This window comes from Crocuta crocuta, unplaced genomic scaffold, assembly GCF_008692635.1.
Source record: "Crocuta crocuta isolate KB4526 unplaced genomic scaffold, BGI_CrCroc_1.0 scaffold94, whole genome shotgun sequence".
In the NCBI taxonomy this organism is placed as follows: Eukaryota; Metazoa; Chordata; class Mammalia; order Carnivora; family Hyaenidae; genus Crocuta; species Crocuta crocuta.
In genome coordinates this window covers 613,102-627,588 of record NW_027530180.1, presented here as the reverse complement: position 1 = coordinate 627,588, position 14,487 = coordinate 613,102, and the positions used below count along the sequence as shown (strand labels likewise).

At 47.8% G+C, this 14,487-nt stretch overlaps 1 protein-coding gene across 1 annotated transcript in view; it reads left to right on the top strand.

Annotated features, from left to right (window-relative positions):
* The window catches only part of RGS20 (regulator of G protein signaling 20), a 77,037-nt gene that overhangs the window by 14,436 nt on the left and 48,114 nt on the right, over window positions 1–14,487 (top strand). The window contains exon 2 of the mRNA XM_077765016.1: window positions 13,368–13,534. Within this exon, the coding sequence (XP_077621142.1) occupies window positions 13,368–13,534 (167 nt within the window). The remainder of the gene's footprint in view (window positions 1–13,367; window positions 13,535–14,487) is intronic.

Sequence of the window (14,487 nt, the reverse complement as noted above, 5' to 3'; positions counted from 1 at the left end):
AGATGTTTTTTAGAAGTTAAAGATCATCAAGGATGCCTGGGTGGCTCATTGGTTAAGTGTCTGACTTGGGCTCAAGCCATGATCTCATGGTTTGTGAGTTCGAGTCCTACGTCGGGCTCTGTGCTGACAGCTCAGCCTGGAGCCTGCTTCATGTTCTCTGTCTCCCTCCCTCTCTGTCCCTCTCCCACTCATGCTCTGTCTCTCTCTTTCAAAAATAAACATTAGGGAACCTGGGTGGCTAAGTCGGTTAAGCGTCCGAATTCGGCTCAGGTTCATGAGTTCGAGCCCCGCGCCAGGCTCTGTGCTGACAGCTCAGAGCCTGGAGCCTGCTTCAGATTCTGTGTCTCCCTCTCTCTCTGACCCTCCCCTGCTCATGCTGTCTCTCTCTCTCTCTCAGAAATAAATAAAAACATTAAAAAAATTTTTAATAAACATTTAAAAAAGTTAAAAATCATGTCTTTAAAAAATATTTTTATTATAGTAAATGCCAATATGCATAAAAGCAGAGAAAACAGCACAGTAAATAATAGCGTCACAAAACCCTATGTACCCATTACCCAGCTGCCACAATTACCAGCTCCAGATCGTGTCATTTCTAAGTTCATTTGTTTAACAAATATTGATTGAATACCCATGATGTCTAAGTACCGCTTTCAGTTTTTTTGAGACACAGGCCTGAATAAGGCAAAGTCCTGACCCTCAGACTATCACAATTCAGTGCAGGAAATGCTGCGACAAGAGAAAGCACATGGGCAGCTAACCCAACCTGGAAGAGCTTCCTGGAGGAAATGGCACCTAAGCTGAAATTTGAAGGCTAAGTAGGAGACTGCCTGGGGAAGAAGATGAGAAGCAGAATGGGAATTGGCAAAGATTCAGCAGAAGGAGAATTTATACCAGGAATGAGAATGAACAAGGGGATCTTAGGAACTGAAGAACTTTAAAATGATTGGAGCTTTGAGTACAATGTAATAGTGAAAAGACAAGTGGGTAAGTAAACAGAGTACGGATCAAATCACAAAAGGTCTACATGCCATGTTAGGACCTATAGAGAAATCAGGAGCCATTGAATGGTTAGAGGGAGGGGAGTAACATGATCACACATGCCTTTTAGAAAGAGCACTCCTTCTGCAGGGTGAGGGGCAGGTTGAGGCAGAAACTCTTTAGGAGGCTGCTGTAATTTAATTAAGCAAGCGAGCTGGGGAGTCCCTGTGGGGACGTGAAAAATGTTCCCTTGGGGAGGCATGCTGGCTCCAGAACCCCCTCTGGATTCTGCTCTGCTTCTCTGCTCTAAGGTACAGGGATGGGTGCGCGCGCGCGCGCACGCGTGTGTGTGTGTGTGTGTGTGTGTGTACACGTTTATGTGTGTGGGGAAGGCGTCCCAAGAGAAGACAATGGAAAGTGATTATGTGTCAGAAAAGGGGACGCACACTGAACTCAGAAATCCGCTGTTAGAAGCCCTACAGACCGTCTGCACTAACCCTCTCTGTGCAGAAAAAGAAACTACGACCCAGATGAGAGCAGACTCTCCAAAGTCGCAGGGACAGAGCTGGGAGGACCTCCCTCTGTGGACTCTGCAGCTCCAACTAGTAAGGCCTTTCCCCTGCCCTGGGCTTTTACCAACCTCCTCCCTTCTTTCCACTAAGCACCTTAGGGGAGCTACAGAGCCCAGGGGAAGTGTTTGGCAGTGTTGGAAACTTTCACATACCGACAACTTAAGGAAAAAACGACTTTTGGGGCGCCTGCGTGGCTCAGTCGGTTAAGCGTCCAACGTCAGCTCAGGTCACGATCTCGCGGTTCGTGGGTTCGAGCCCCACGTCGGGTTCTGTGCTGACAGCTCAGAGCCTGGAGCCTGCTTCAGAGTCTGTGTCTCCCTCTCTCTCTGCCCCTCCCCTGCTGGCACTCTCTCTCTCAAAAAAAAAAAGGACGTTCAACTATGCAAGCAGCCCTGTCCCCTGCAACTCTCACACTTGCAGCTTTCAAGCTTCTTTGCTTCCACCAGCTCATAGGGTTTTCATTTCTCATAGCTGCTGACATCAATCCTTGCCTTAGGATGAACTATTACAATATGAACCTTCGTTAACCTGCTCTATAGCTTCTGAAGAGAAACTGCATACGAAGTGGAAAAAATAAATGTATGATTTACAAGTATATTAGACTCTGTCAGTCACTGTGGAAAGCTTGGCTGCATGGCAATTACAAGCTTTCTTGAAAAAAAATAAAGAGAAAATTTTATAAATTATACAGGGTTTCAACTGTATCGTATTTCATTTCAGAATAACAATATCCTGTACTCCATGGATTTAACTTAGTAAAGGTGTCTGACACTCTGTGAGGCAGAGTCTCCTAAAGGCTTTGCTTTGGTGTGTATTCTCTACTGTCTAAAATGTTACGGCTTCTCTGTTACGATGTAAAATGCTGTTCTGCAGTTTTAGGTGAATCAGGCTATTACAAAAGCTCTATTGTCCTTTTAGGACCTCAGCAAACTAAGTGTTTTACTAGGAAAGCAGAGAATCAACAGCCATGTGATTGACTGACCCAGTGCCTGGAGAGTCAGTAATTCAATCTCCAACGGCAGCTTGGATGCACGAAGTCATGGACTTCTCATTCCTTGCTGGGTGTGAGAAGGAGGGGAAATTGGAATTTTGGTCCAAGAAGAATAATGTCGCTAAAGGCATTTAACTACAATTAGCCACACTGTCAGGGGCATTCATGGATATGGAGCAACAGAATCGCTGCCATCAATTACTGTCTTTGTCAATTATCATGACCGACATCAGTAAATAATGACCATGTCTCCTGGATGTGGGTCAAGAAGCATGGCAGTCAGGAGGCGTTGGTCAGTGGCCCAGTTCTGCTTCCCACCGGTCCTAACAGACCATCTGAGCTCACTGGTCTGTAGTTTCCTCATCCAATAGCTGTAAGGACGGGGCGTGGGGAGTAGTGAGATGCACATATGAGAACATTTTGTAAGTGTTTGTACATCGGGGTAAAACATGGCAATTACTTTATGATAAAAAAAAGTAAGCAAAATATAATGGGGATTTTCTTAGAATACTTCTTACTATTCCCCAGGAATAGCTTGCTTGGGTGGACATGTGTGTATACATATATACAGATATTATATACAAACATATACGTGTATATATACATAGACACATATTTTTATATATGTAATTTTTATATAATGTTACAAAATTACATAATTATCTACAAATTATACCATTTTTAAATTATAACCATCCATGAGTTTTTAAAATATAGTAAGTTGGACAAATGAAATTTTTATAGAGCTGAAGATCCCATAAAACATCACTTAACCGACTGAGCCATCCAGGCGCCCCTGATCCCATAAAACATCACTAAAGCTTCAAAACTTCATTTGGAATTTTTCTTTTCAACTTTCTGAGCGTTTACATAATAATAATCCCCTTCCTGATCTCTGGAGATATAGAAGAGTACAGAAGGAAGAGCACAGATTTTAGTTTAGTGTTTATCTTGTCCTTTTCAGTTTTTTTTTTAACGAGCTAACAAATAAGAAAGATGGAGGAGAAGGCCCACGTAGATCTTAAAATCTTCAGACTTTGGTACAGGGACCTTTTTTATTCTCACCTTTTAAAAATGTTTTAGTTAGAGGCGCCTGGGTGGCTCAGCCGGTTAAGCATCCAACTTTGGCTCAGGTCACGATCTCACGGTTTGTGGGTTCGAGCTCCGAGTCGGGCTCTGTGCTGACAGCTCAGAGCCTGAAGCCTGCTTCAGATTCTGTGTCTCCCTCTCTCTCTGACCCTCCCCTGCTCGCACTGTCACTCTTTGTCTCTCAGAAATAAATTTAAAAACATTTAAAATTTTTTTTAATACATAAATAAAAAATTTTTAGTTAATTTATACTTTTGAATTAGAAAATTCAGAATTAGACTAGTCCAGCCTTACAGTTGTGAATGAACACAGTTGCTGTGGTCACCTCTCCACAAGCAGAATGGACCGTCCCCTCAACGCACACCCCAAAGAGAAGAAGGAGAGAGGCTTGGGATTTTATGGTAAGGCTGGAATTGAGGGCTCTCCTCTGCAAGAGCCAGTGCTTGCACGGCCTGAACATCCTGCAGGGGCCAAAGGAGAAAGTGTCTAGGCTGTGCTATCAGGTTGCCTGGACGTGGGGCAAACGGGAAAGAAGAGTAAGGGAACTGAAAGCTGTCAGCAATCAATTAAGCATCTTAAAAAGGGGTGGAGCCAAACCCCTTATTATTGCAGACTTTACTACAATCATACAGAGCGTAAACGTGTATATGACATAATAAGTGTCCCTCTGGCCAGTGGCCAACCTCAACTCCCCGATCCACCAGGGACAACCACTCTTCAGTCTTACCAGCTGCTTTGCAGCCTCCCAGAGATCGGCTGTGTGTATACACATGCATGTATGCAAGAGCATGCGCACACACGGTTTGTTCCTTCTGCTGAAGATCAAAGCGCAGTAACCAGATACTCCAACGTTTGTTTAAATTCCTTAAAACTTCTGGGGCGCCTGGGTAGTTCGGTTGGTTAGGCGGCTCAGGTTTGTGGGTTCGAGCCCCGCGTCAGGCTCTGTGCTGACAGCTCAGAGCCTGGAACCTGCTTCAGATTCTGTGTCTCCCTCTCTCTCTCTGCCCCTCCCCTGCTCATGCTGTCTCTCTCTCTCTCTCTCAGAAATAAATTAAAAACATTTTTAAAAAAACTTTTTTAGTGTTTATTTAAATTAAAAACATTTAAAAAAATTTTTACTGTTTATTTTTGAGAAAGAGAGAGAGAGACAGCGTGAGCAGGAGAGGGACAGAGAGAGAGACAGAATCTGAAGCAGGCTCCAGGCTCTGAGCTGTCAGCACACAGCCTGATGCGGGGCTCGAACCCACCAACCGTGAGATTGTGACCTGAGCCGAAGTCGAATGCTTAACCGACTAAACCACCCAGGCACCCCCCCCCCAAAAAAATTTTTTTTATTCCTTCAGATTTCTGCTGTTTTCTAGATAAGTGTCTTGGGCCAAGTTATTTCACCTGAGTCTCAATACAGTTTTCTGTAAAATGGAGATGAGACCACTACCTGCTTGCGGGGTTATGGAAAGAAATAACCAGGGTCTGGAACATAACAGATGATGTCCCTTTTGCCTTGTTTCCTTCTTCTTCAGTGGCTGCCATCTTTGAGCCTAATTTGCAAATTCCTCTCCTTTTATCGACTGAAATTTTGGAAGTTCCCTAGGTTTTCATCCTTGGCCCTTTTCTCTCCTCACTGGACTCCTCATCCCTGGCGGCCAGTCAAAGGGTCTGCAGCAGCTTCTGGACTGATGAGTCTACTCAGCTCTGTCTCCTGCAGCTCTCACGTGAATTTACAAGTCTACTGACCATCTAGACTTATGTGTCTAATAGGTACTTCAAAATTAGCACGATGTCTTTACTTTCCCCGAACTCTTCCCCTGAGTTCTCTATCACAGTAAAATGAGACCTCATCCACCTGGTTTTGAACTGAAGTCTGGAGGCATAACCTTGCCATTGCTCTCATTTCACACCTCTAATCAATCCCTAGGTTTTGTTCACACTATTCAAAAGGATCTCTTGGGCTCCATCCCATTTAATGCTTGTCCAGGTCATCTCCCCAAAAATTATTTCAACAGCATTTTCCCTGGTCCCTCTTTCCAATCAATCATGTCTGCTTCTAAATCACACCAGAGGACAGAGAGAGCCTTCTAAAATACAAAGCTGACCCTGTGAACACCCTAAGTTTTGTCAATGGCTCCCTACCCATTTCCATCTGGACACGGTTCAAATTCCTTAAATTGAATCAATCTTGTTCTATCTTTTCATCTCTTTCTAGGAATCCTACCCAATTCCAATAGCTTTAAATACCATATTATGCCAATCACTCCTAAATTTACATCTCCTAGACTCCCACCCAGACCTCTACCCTGAGCCCAAGTCTCTTTTACAACAACCTGCTTAACATCTCCATTTGAATGACTCATAGGCATCTAACAAATGTGTTTACCAGGATTCTTGATTTCCCTCCCCATCTTCCTCATTTCAGCAAGCCACCCAACTGCTCAACTCAGAAAACCTGGGTATTATCTTTAATTCCCTTTTTCTCAGCCTGCACTTCCAGTTCACCTGATGTGCCATTAATTCTCTCTGAAACATTTCAGTCTATCCGTTTCTCTGTATGTTATTCCCACGACTGTTTAAGTCATCATCTTCTCTCACTTGGACCATTGCCAAGCCTCCTGTTTGACTATTCCCATGTCCCTTTCCAATTCACTCCAATACAAAGCACCAAAGGAGTCTTTTAAAAATATAAATCAGCTCATGTCACTCTCTTGCTTAAAACCTTTCAGCGACTTACCACCACTTTTAAAATAAAATCCAAAATCCTTGCCGTGACTTACTTGCCTACACAGGGTAAGTCTATATGGATTCTTACTACCCTCTCATTCACCACACTGTAAGAGCAGGTCGTTTTCTTCCTCACTCACTTTGAATGCAGAGCATCGAGGACAGTGCTTGGTACTTGAGAGACACGTGATCAAAGTTGAAATAAATACATGAGTGGCTTACGCTCATTTTCTTGGACCCTGCTTTAGCTATTCTCTTTTTACTTCTACATATCACAACGTATGCCCCACTACATTCTAGAATAGAATGAGAGTTGGCAATACCTACGTTTGCAAGCACTTTTAGCTGGTGGCAGCAGAAATCAAAGCGAGAGAACCCCAAGAGAAGGGTGAACACTCTGGAAGAACCAGGAATGATTAACTCAGCCATTTTTCCCCAATGGGTGGACATTCTCAGGCTCCTCTGAGCTCGCATCTTTAAGAGTTTTTAACTTTTTTTTAAACTGTGGTAAAATAGAAATAACAAAATAATTTACCACTTTAATCATTTGAAGTACGTAATTTAGTGACGTTAAATACACTCACAAGGTTGTGGAATCACTGTCTACTACCAGAACTCCTCCCAACCCAAACACTCTGCATCCATTATACAGTGACTCTCCACTGTCCTCTCCACCTAGCCCCTGGTAACCGCTATGCTACTTTCTAGCTGCATGAATTTGCTTATTTTTAGTACCTCATATAAGTGGAATCATATAATATTTGTCCTTTGGTGTCCAGCTTCTTTCACTTAGCATAATGTTCTCAAGGTTCATCCATGTTGTAGCGAGTGTCAGACTTCCATTCCTCTTTGTGAGTGATTCATACTTGAGTTTGTGTTTTCATTCATTGGCCCAGCAAATATTTACTGAGCACTTTGGTAAGGGCCAAGCAGTGTTCTAGACGCTATTGATACAGCAATGAACAAAAAAGAAAAAGTTACTACGTTCATCACACAAATACAGAAGTAAATATATAGTACATCAAATAGTAAGAAGTGCTATGGAAAACCAATATGGCAAGAATAGCTGCATTGGGGGGTGCCTGGGTGGCTCAGTCGGTTGAGTGTCTGACTTTGGCTCAAGTCATGATCTCACGGTTCGTGGGTTTGAGCCCCTCATCAGGCTCTGTGCTGACAGCTAGCTCAGAACCTGGAGCCTGCTTCAGATTCTGCGTCTCCCTCTCTCTCTGACCCTCCCCTGCTCACGCCATCTCTCTCTCTCTCAGAAATAAATAAAACATTAAAAATAATTTAAAAAGAATAGCTGTATAGGAAGAGGAAGCCTTTGTGGTCAGATGGGACTGTTCATGTTCTGCCTTGAGGGCTATTGTAAGGTCTTTGGATGTGAATCTGACATAAGAAGCTGATACAAAGTGTGGAGTTGCAGAGTGACACAAACTGCCCTACATTTTAAAGGAAAATCCTGGCTTCAGTATTAAGGGAATAGGAGGCAAAATGAGGGAAATGAGGGGGAAATGAGACAAAGGGGAAACAGAAATACCAGTTAGGAAGATAACCCAATAGTCCAGGTGAATGATGGTAAGAGCTGCACGAGAGAGTACTAGTCAAGATTCTCCAGAGAACCAGAAACTCTAGGATATAGACGTGATGGGTAGATTATGAGACAGACAGAGAGAGAGAGAGAGAAGGGGGGAGGGGAGGGAGGAGAAGGGGAGGGGAAGCGGGAGAGGTTGGGGGAGAAGGAGGAGGAGAGGGAGAGGGAGAGGGAAATTTATCTTAGGAACTGACTCATTCAGTTGTGTTGGCTGGCAAGTCTGAAATCCGCAGGGCAGGCCAACAGGCTGGAAACTGAAGAAGGCTTTCCGTGTTTCAGTCTTGTGGCCAGATTTCTTCTGAGAATCTGTCCCATGCCTCTTCCCGGTTTCTGATGGTTTGCTGGCAATCTCTGGCATTCCTTGGCTTGTAGATGCATCACNAAGTCGGACGCTTAACCGACTAAGCCACCCAGGCGCCCCTCTCTACTTTCATTTTCACATGGCATTTTCCCTGTGTGGGTACCTGTGTCCAAATTTCTCCTTTTTGTTTTACACCAATCATACTGCGTTAGGGCCTACACTATTCTAACGTGACTCATCTCAACTAATTATATCTGCTACCATCCTATTCTTAAATAAGGTCATATTCTGAGGGTACTGGGGATTCATAGAACTTCATACGATTCGGGGGTGGGGGGGACCCAANGAGAGAGAGAGAGAGAGAGAGACAGCGTGAGCAGGGGAGGGTCAGAGAGAGAGGGAGTCACAGACTGAAACAGGCTCCAGGCTCTGAGCTGGCTGTCAGGACAGAGCCCGACACGGGGCCCGAACCCACGAACCGCGAGATCATGACCTAAGCGAAAGTCGGACGCTTAACCGACTAAGCCACCCAGGCGCCCCCCTCTACTTTCATTTTCACATGGCATTTTCCCTGTGCGGGTACCTGTGTCCAAATTTCTCCTTTTTGTTTTACACCAATCATACTGCGTTAGGGCCTACACTATTCTAACGTGACTCATCTCAACTAATTATATCTGCTACCATCCTATTTTTAAATAAGGTCATATTCTGAGGGTACTGGGGATTCATAGAACTTCATACGATTCGGGGGTGGGGGGGACCCAATTCAGCCTATAACACAGAGTAATAGCTGTGAATATATGAAGCAGTTGGAGTTTCCTGAAGTGTATGAAAGAAAGAGAGAAGTCAGGGATACTCCAATGTTTTTGACCTGAACAAAAACGATCAAGTAGCCATTCACGGAGATGGAGAAGAAAGTCTGGAGGGGAAAATCAAGAGTTCAGTTTTGCATATAATTCAAATAAATATGTGGATATACTGTATATTCCAATAAAGACCCACCTCCTATCCTAAGCTCCTCATGTGGTTAACAACACCGGCAGGGAGGCAGAGGGCCCATTATTTCAGAAAGAACTAAGCAGACAGAACCTGCAGGGATTCCCTTCCCCAGACATCCATGTCACCTAAATGGCCCTCATTTCTGGTCCCCTCCACTTCTATTTCTAGCCCGACCTTCCTCACTATCAATGTTCCATTATACAACATTTACTTATAACACCTCCATAGAGGTGGGTCTATGCTTAGCCCGAAGCATAGGGATTAAAAAGTTATTAAATAAATGTATGAAGTCAGAGCTAATTACGAGCTACAGAGATGTTCTTTTTAACAGTTGTACTTTCACTAGGAACTCTGAGATTTGAAGTGAACCCTAATAGAAACATGCTATTAACAGTTTGGTTGGCCTCAAATTAATAGTAACCTGTGACTTTAATATCCATGATCTGTCTGTCTTATATCTTGCTATTTTCCAAACTGCATGGTTTGTTCTCAGCACAAGCAAACACTTGCATTATAGCTTTAAGTCACTGTGAACTAGGTTCTTAGATCCAAGTGGAGGAAATGGTTCTCCAAATAGTGTAAAATAAAAGTGTCTAAGAGGGTCACACCACAGCAAAACAGAATTCTCGGAAAAAAGAATCCAGGTGGAAAATAGGTCATCTCAAAAAATTAAATCAATTTCAAATTCCATTCTAACTGTGATTTTTATTCTAAAGGCTCTCAGAAAATTTTGGTTAGAAGTAGTTTAATCCTGGGGTGCCTGGGTGGCTCAGTCGGTTAGGCATCTGACTTTGGCTCAGGTCATGATCTCACAGTTCGTGGGTTTGAGCCCCATGTTGGGGTCTGTGCTGACAGCCAGCTCAGAGCCTGGAGCCTGTTTCAGATTCTGTGTCTCCCTCTCTCTCTGACCCTCCTCTGCTCACACTGTCTCTCTCTCTCAGAAATGAATAAAACATTTAAAAGAAAAAATTTTTTTAAAGATGTAATTTAATCCTGCCATGGATGTTTCTTTTATGAAATGATGCTATTTAGGGGCGAATGAAATTTTTCAATGTGGCTTTTAAAGGGAAGAGACTTTGCGTATATTGATTTGGATGTGGTGACGCTTTCCTCGGCATGGTTCAATACCCAATATGATAACTTAGGAAGTGGACATTCGATCTTCATAAAGTATTCCCCAAGTCTTCTGGATCCCTAAGGAGCTGTGCTTTCAGAAATACAGATTCCAAGAGGATTCCGTTTTGGGGCTATCAGTGAAACCCTCCAACTGTCATCTGGAGTCTGGCCTAACAGGAAGACAGGGATCTCTGGAGTACTGCGGGCAGTAGAAGGTCTTTCCTCAGATAACTTGTCTCAGATCGAATTTTGTGGCTACACTGATACTCCCAGAGCTCTGTCCTTGCCAGGAGGGCCAGAGGAAGTCAGATTTTAGCACCCTACACCCAGGATGCTTCAGGATGCTTCACATCTCTGCTTGTTAGAGAAGCCAGCGGTCCCTCCCCAGACTCGCTGTGACTGCAGAGTGTGTCTAGACACCAGGCAGCATGGGAGGGCAGGCTGCTGATCCAGAGAGAAAAGACCAGTGCAGGGAAGGGTAAAAGCTGAATGTCTCCAAAGGACCAACGAGCCAGGCTTTGTGTTTCTGGGGCTGATTCTCAGACTTTTATTCTGCCTGAACATTTCCACTATTTTCCCTCACAAGCATCTCTGTCTTGAAGCAAAGGACCGAAGCAAAATGCCTAATGAAGCGAAGGTGGGGGGCGGGGGGGACATGCAAATGACCTGGGAAGGACTTGGAAGGCAAGAAGAGAGAAGGGTCAGGTTACAGGTTCACACATTCTCACAAAACCATTTGAAAATATGAGCTGGAGACACAAATTCTGGGACCCATGGATGTCCCAAGAAGCTTCCTTCGGGCCCCTAGGAGTGGGGCAGGTGTCACAGAAGTGTGCCTGCTGCTCATTCTCAGCAGTTTAAGCTTTGTTCAAGCCCTCCAATGAAGGTTGGTCAGGAAAGGTTGTGGGTGGGCTTAGTCAAGTTCTGGGTCGCCAGGGACTGACCTGGTTCTTTCTGGACTTCCTTTGCATGGGGTCCTTCAGGCCCCGGGGCCCTCCTCCGCTTAGGTCTCTGCTGCCATCCAGCTGCGCGCTGGAGGCATACACTGCCACGGCTGCTGGCCAGCCACCACTGGCAGGTGCGAGCGAAGTTAGCCAAGACCCTCCCAGGCCCGGCTGGCAGCAGCGTAGGAGCTCGCTTGGCACTGACTGAGCCCCTACCCCATCCCCCATCCCCAGGCCAAGGGGTTCGTCCCCTGCCCTCCTCCCTGGAGAGATGGAAGCTGAGTGCCAAGGCCAGCTCTGAGCGTTTTCCAAATCTCTCATTTCCCCCAGCCTCGAGTGAGCTGTTGGCGCTGCTCCAGAAGCCTCTGGGGCTCTCCAACCCCTAAAATAACCGCTTGATGCCAGAAAGCGGTAGATGAGAGAGAAGCATCGAACGGGGAGAATGAAAGTACTAGGAGAAAGACCTCATTCTCCAGGAAAAAGTAATGAGGGGAAGCGAAACAGTGTGAACTTACTCGGAAATGCAAACCAAGCTCCGCTCTCTCCCCGAGCACATACAAACAACCAAAGACCAATCAGCCAACCAGCTCAGCGGCTTCCAAGAAAGGGCCTCATGAATGAGAATAGGTTGCTAGGTTTCCTCCCTCCCTCCCGGCAATCGCTTCCCACAAGACTTCCACCGCCCAAAGAAAACACGCCAGGGCCCGGCGACTGCAAAGTTGGGGGGCGGGGGTGGTATGCTCGCCAAGCCCCGGGGCCGCCCTTGGACGCTCCCGCCTTCAGGACCCTGGAGAGCGGCCGCCGCGCCCTTGGGACTCCCTTCCCGCTCCCCCGCGCCTAGTCCTGCTGCTCGCCACCAAGTCACCTTTATTCGCTGCTTCCCGCCTCCGCCTTCAATTTTCTTGGCAACCACCACTCTTGTTTTTCACAAACAGATTAGGTTGTCTTTCTGTTTTGCTTGAGGGGGCTGTTTGGATTGGCTGCATTGGGTTCTGGATTGTAACTTCACTAAGTGTTCGGGGACACGGAAGCTCTCCGAGCTCAAAAATGAGAGTCTGACCAGGCAGGTGACCTCAAAAAACCACGAACTTCAATCCCTTTACTTCATAAGCGAAGTAGATAAATTCAAAGAATGAAGAGACTTTCCCAAGGTTAGCCGTGGAGTCAGTTCAAGGCTGAGTGTAGAACCCTGGGCTTCTGACTTCTAAATTAGTGCTTCCCTCTACTTTCAAAGAAAATAATCACTTTGCCTTCACAGTGGTCATGTAGATTTCCTAAGCAACAAGCGGAAGGTGGAAAGGCCTGCGTTCCTGAGAATAAGGTGGATACACAGAGAGCAGAAAGGGGCCCTGCATACTGTGAGCACTCATGAGCCCCCGAAACAGTCCCGGTGTCCAGGCCTCTCCAACCAGCACAACCAAAGTCAAATGAGCCAGTCCCTTCTTCCACTCGGCCTGGGTCTGGCACTGTTGAGCCTTCGGCCACCGTCCAAGTCTCCCCCAGACACTTCTCACAACGGAACCTAGTAACCAGCCAGGTCCAACTTCTGTACCTCCAGCAGGGAGAGCTCTAGGCACTTTGCGAGGTGGGAAAGGGGCGAGGGGAAGAGAGAAAAAGAGCAAGAGTTGCAAATGTGAACTAGAATTTCATTCACAGAACATTCTCAAGAACCAAGAGGGAGGAACACAGATGCGTCTCATATTTACGCTGCATTGGAACCTCCTGGGAATGTTAACATGCAGATTCCAAGGCAGTATCTGGGATAGGGGCCCAGAGTCTGTATTTCTGAGAAGCTCCAGGTTGTTATTGAAGCTGCTGGTCCCAGAACCACACTGGGTAGCAGAGTGAGAAAGGGGGGAAGAGGGAGGGAAGGAGGGAGGGAAGGAAGGAAGGAAGGGAAGAAGGAAGGAAAGAAGGCGTAAAGGAGAGAAAGGGGAAGGCCCTTCCTTTTGCTCTCTCCGACCTTCTCTTGCACCCCAAAAGTGCAGCCTCCAAATGCTGTAGAAATGGCACTGAAAGCACATTTCCTGCGTCTGTAGCCGGCCCTGCCGCCGGCCCCGCGCAGCTCCCAGACTCGCCAGCTGCCCCGAAGCGGCTCAGCCTTCTTTGCAGCACGCTCTCCGGCCTCGCGCGGCTCTTCTCTCACCTTCTCCGGCGACCCCCTTCTGGGGCTCCCCAGCGGCGCCCGCACTTCTCCCTCCGGCTTCCCGCTCGCGCCCGGCCAGAGGCTGGGTCCCCTCTCGCTCCGGCGCGGGGCGGCTGCGGCACCGCCTAGCCCCCCAGGGAGCCCCCGCCCGGGACAGAGGATGCCTGCGCGGGGCCGAGCGCGCCCGGGCGCGTGAGTACCCCGGCCTCACCCGGTCCCCCGCTCCNGAAGGTTCTGGCGGGAAGGTCGAGAGGCCTGAGCACGCTCAAGGAAAAGGCGCCCGCGCCTCGCCTGACACCCCCTTTCCGCAGGAGACCCTCGAAGCTACTTTTCCCTGGGTCATTTCTTTCCCGGATCAATGAGCGAGGAAGGGAGCCCTGGNAGCCGGCCCCAGCCGCGCCCCCGCCCCCTCCTCGCGCTCCCACTCCCCTGCCCTCTCGGCGCCCGCGAGCTCCGGAGGCCGCGGAGGAAATGACGTGATGTTATTTTTGTGTCAGGTCAGCTTCCAGCTTCAGTTGAGCCCTCCGAGCTCCGGCTCAGGGCGCCGCGTCCGTCTGCGCCTCGCTCCCGGGGGCACGCGGCGGGCTGTGGAGGGGCCCTCGGCGCTCTCCGCCCGCAGGCTGGGCGGCAACACCCCCCCTCCCCCAGGGCTCTCCCTGTTCCCGGACTTCGGAGCCCCTGGGGACGCAAGGCGGCTGCCTNGCGGAAGGGGGGGGGGCAGAGCTCGGAGAAGCACCCGGGGCAGGGGAGAAGGTAGGGGGCAGGCCTCCAGGGCGGGGTCATCCACGGCGTGGACTCCCCAGGGACGGGGCGCCCCCTCGGCTGGGGGCGCGCCCGCAGCACACTAGCACTCGCTCCTCCCTCCGCTCTCCTTCATTCACAAGACCTGAGCACGCGTCCCCGCACAGCCGAGTCTCGCCCGGCCCCCGCGCACCGGGGCGGAGGGCGCGCAGAGGGGCTTTGCAGACGCCCTCCGCGCTCGCGGGGCGACGCGCCCACACTCCAGATTCTGCCTGATCCCGGGCTCGGGGCAGGGGCT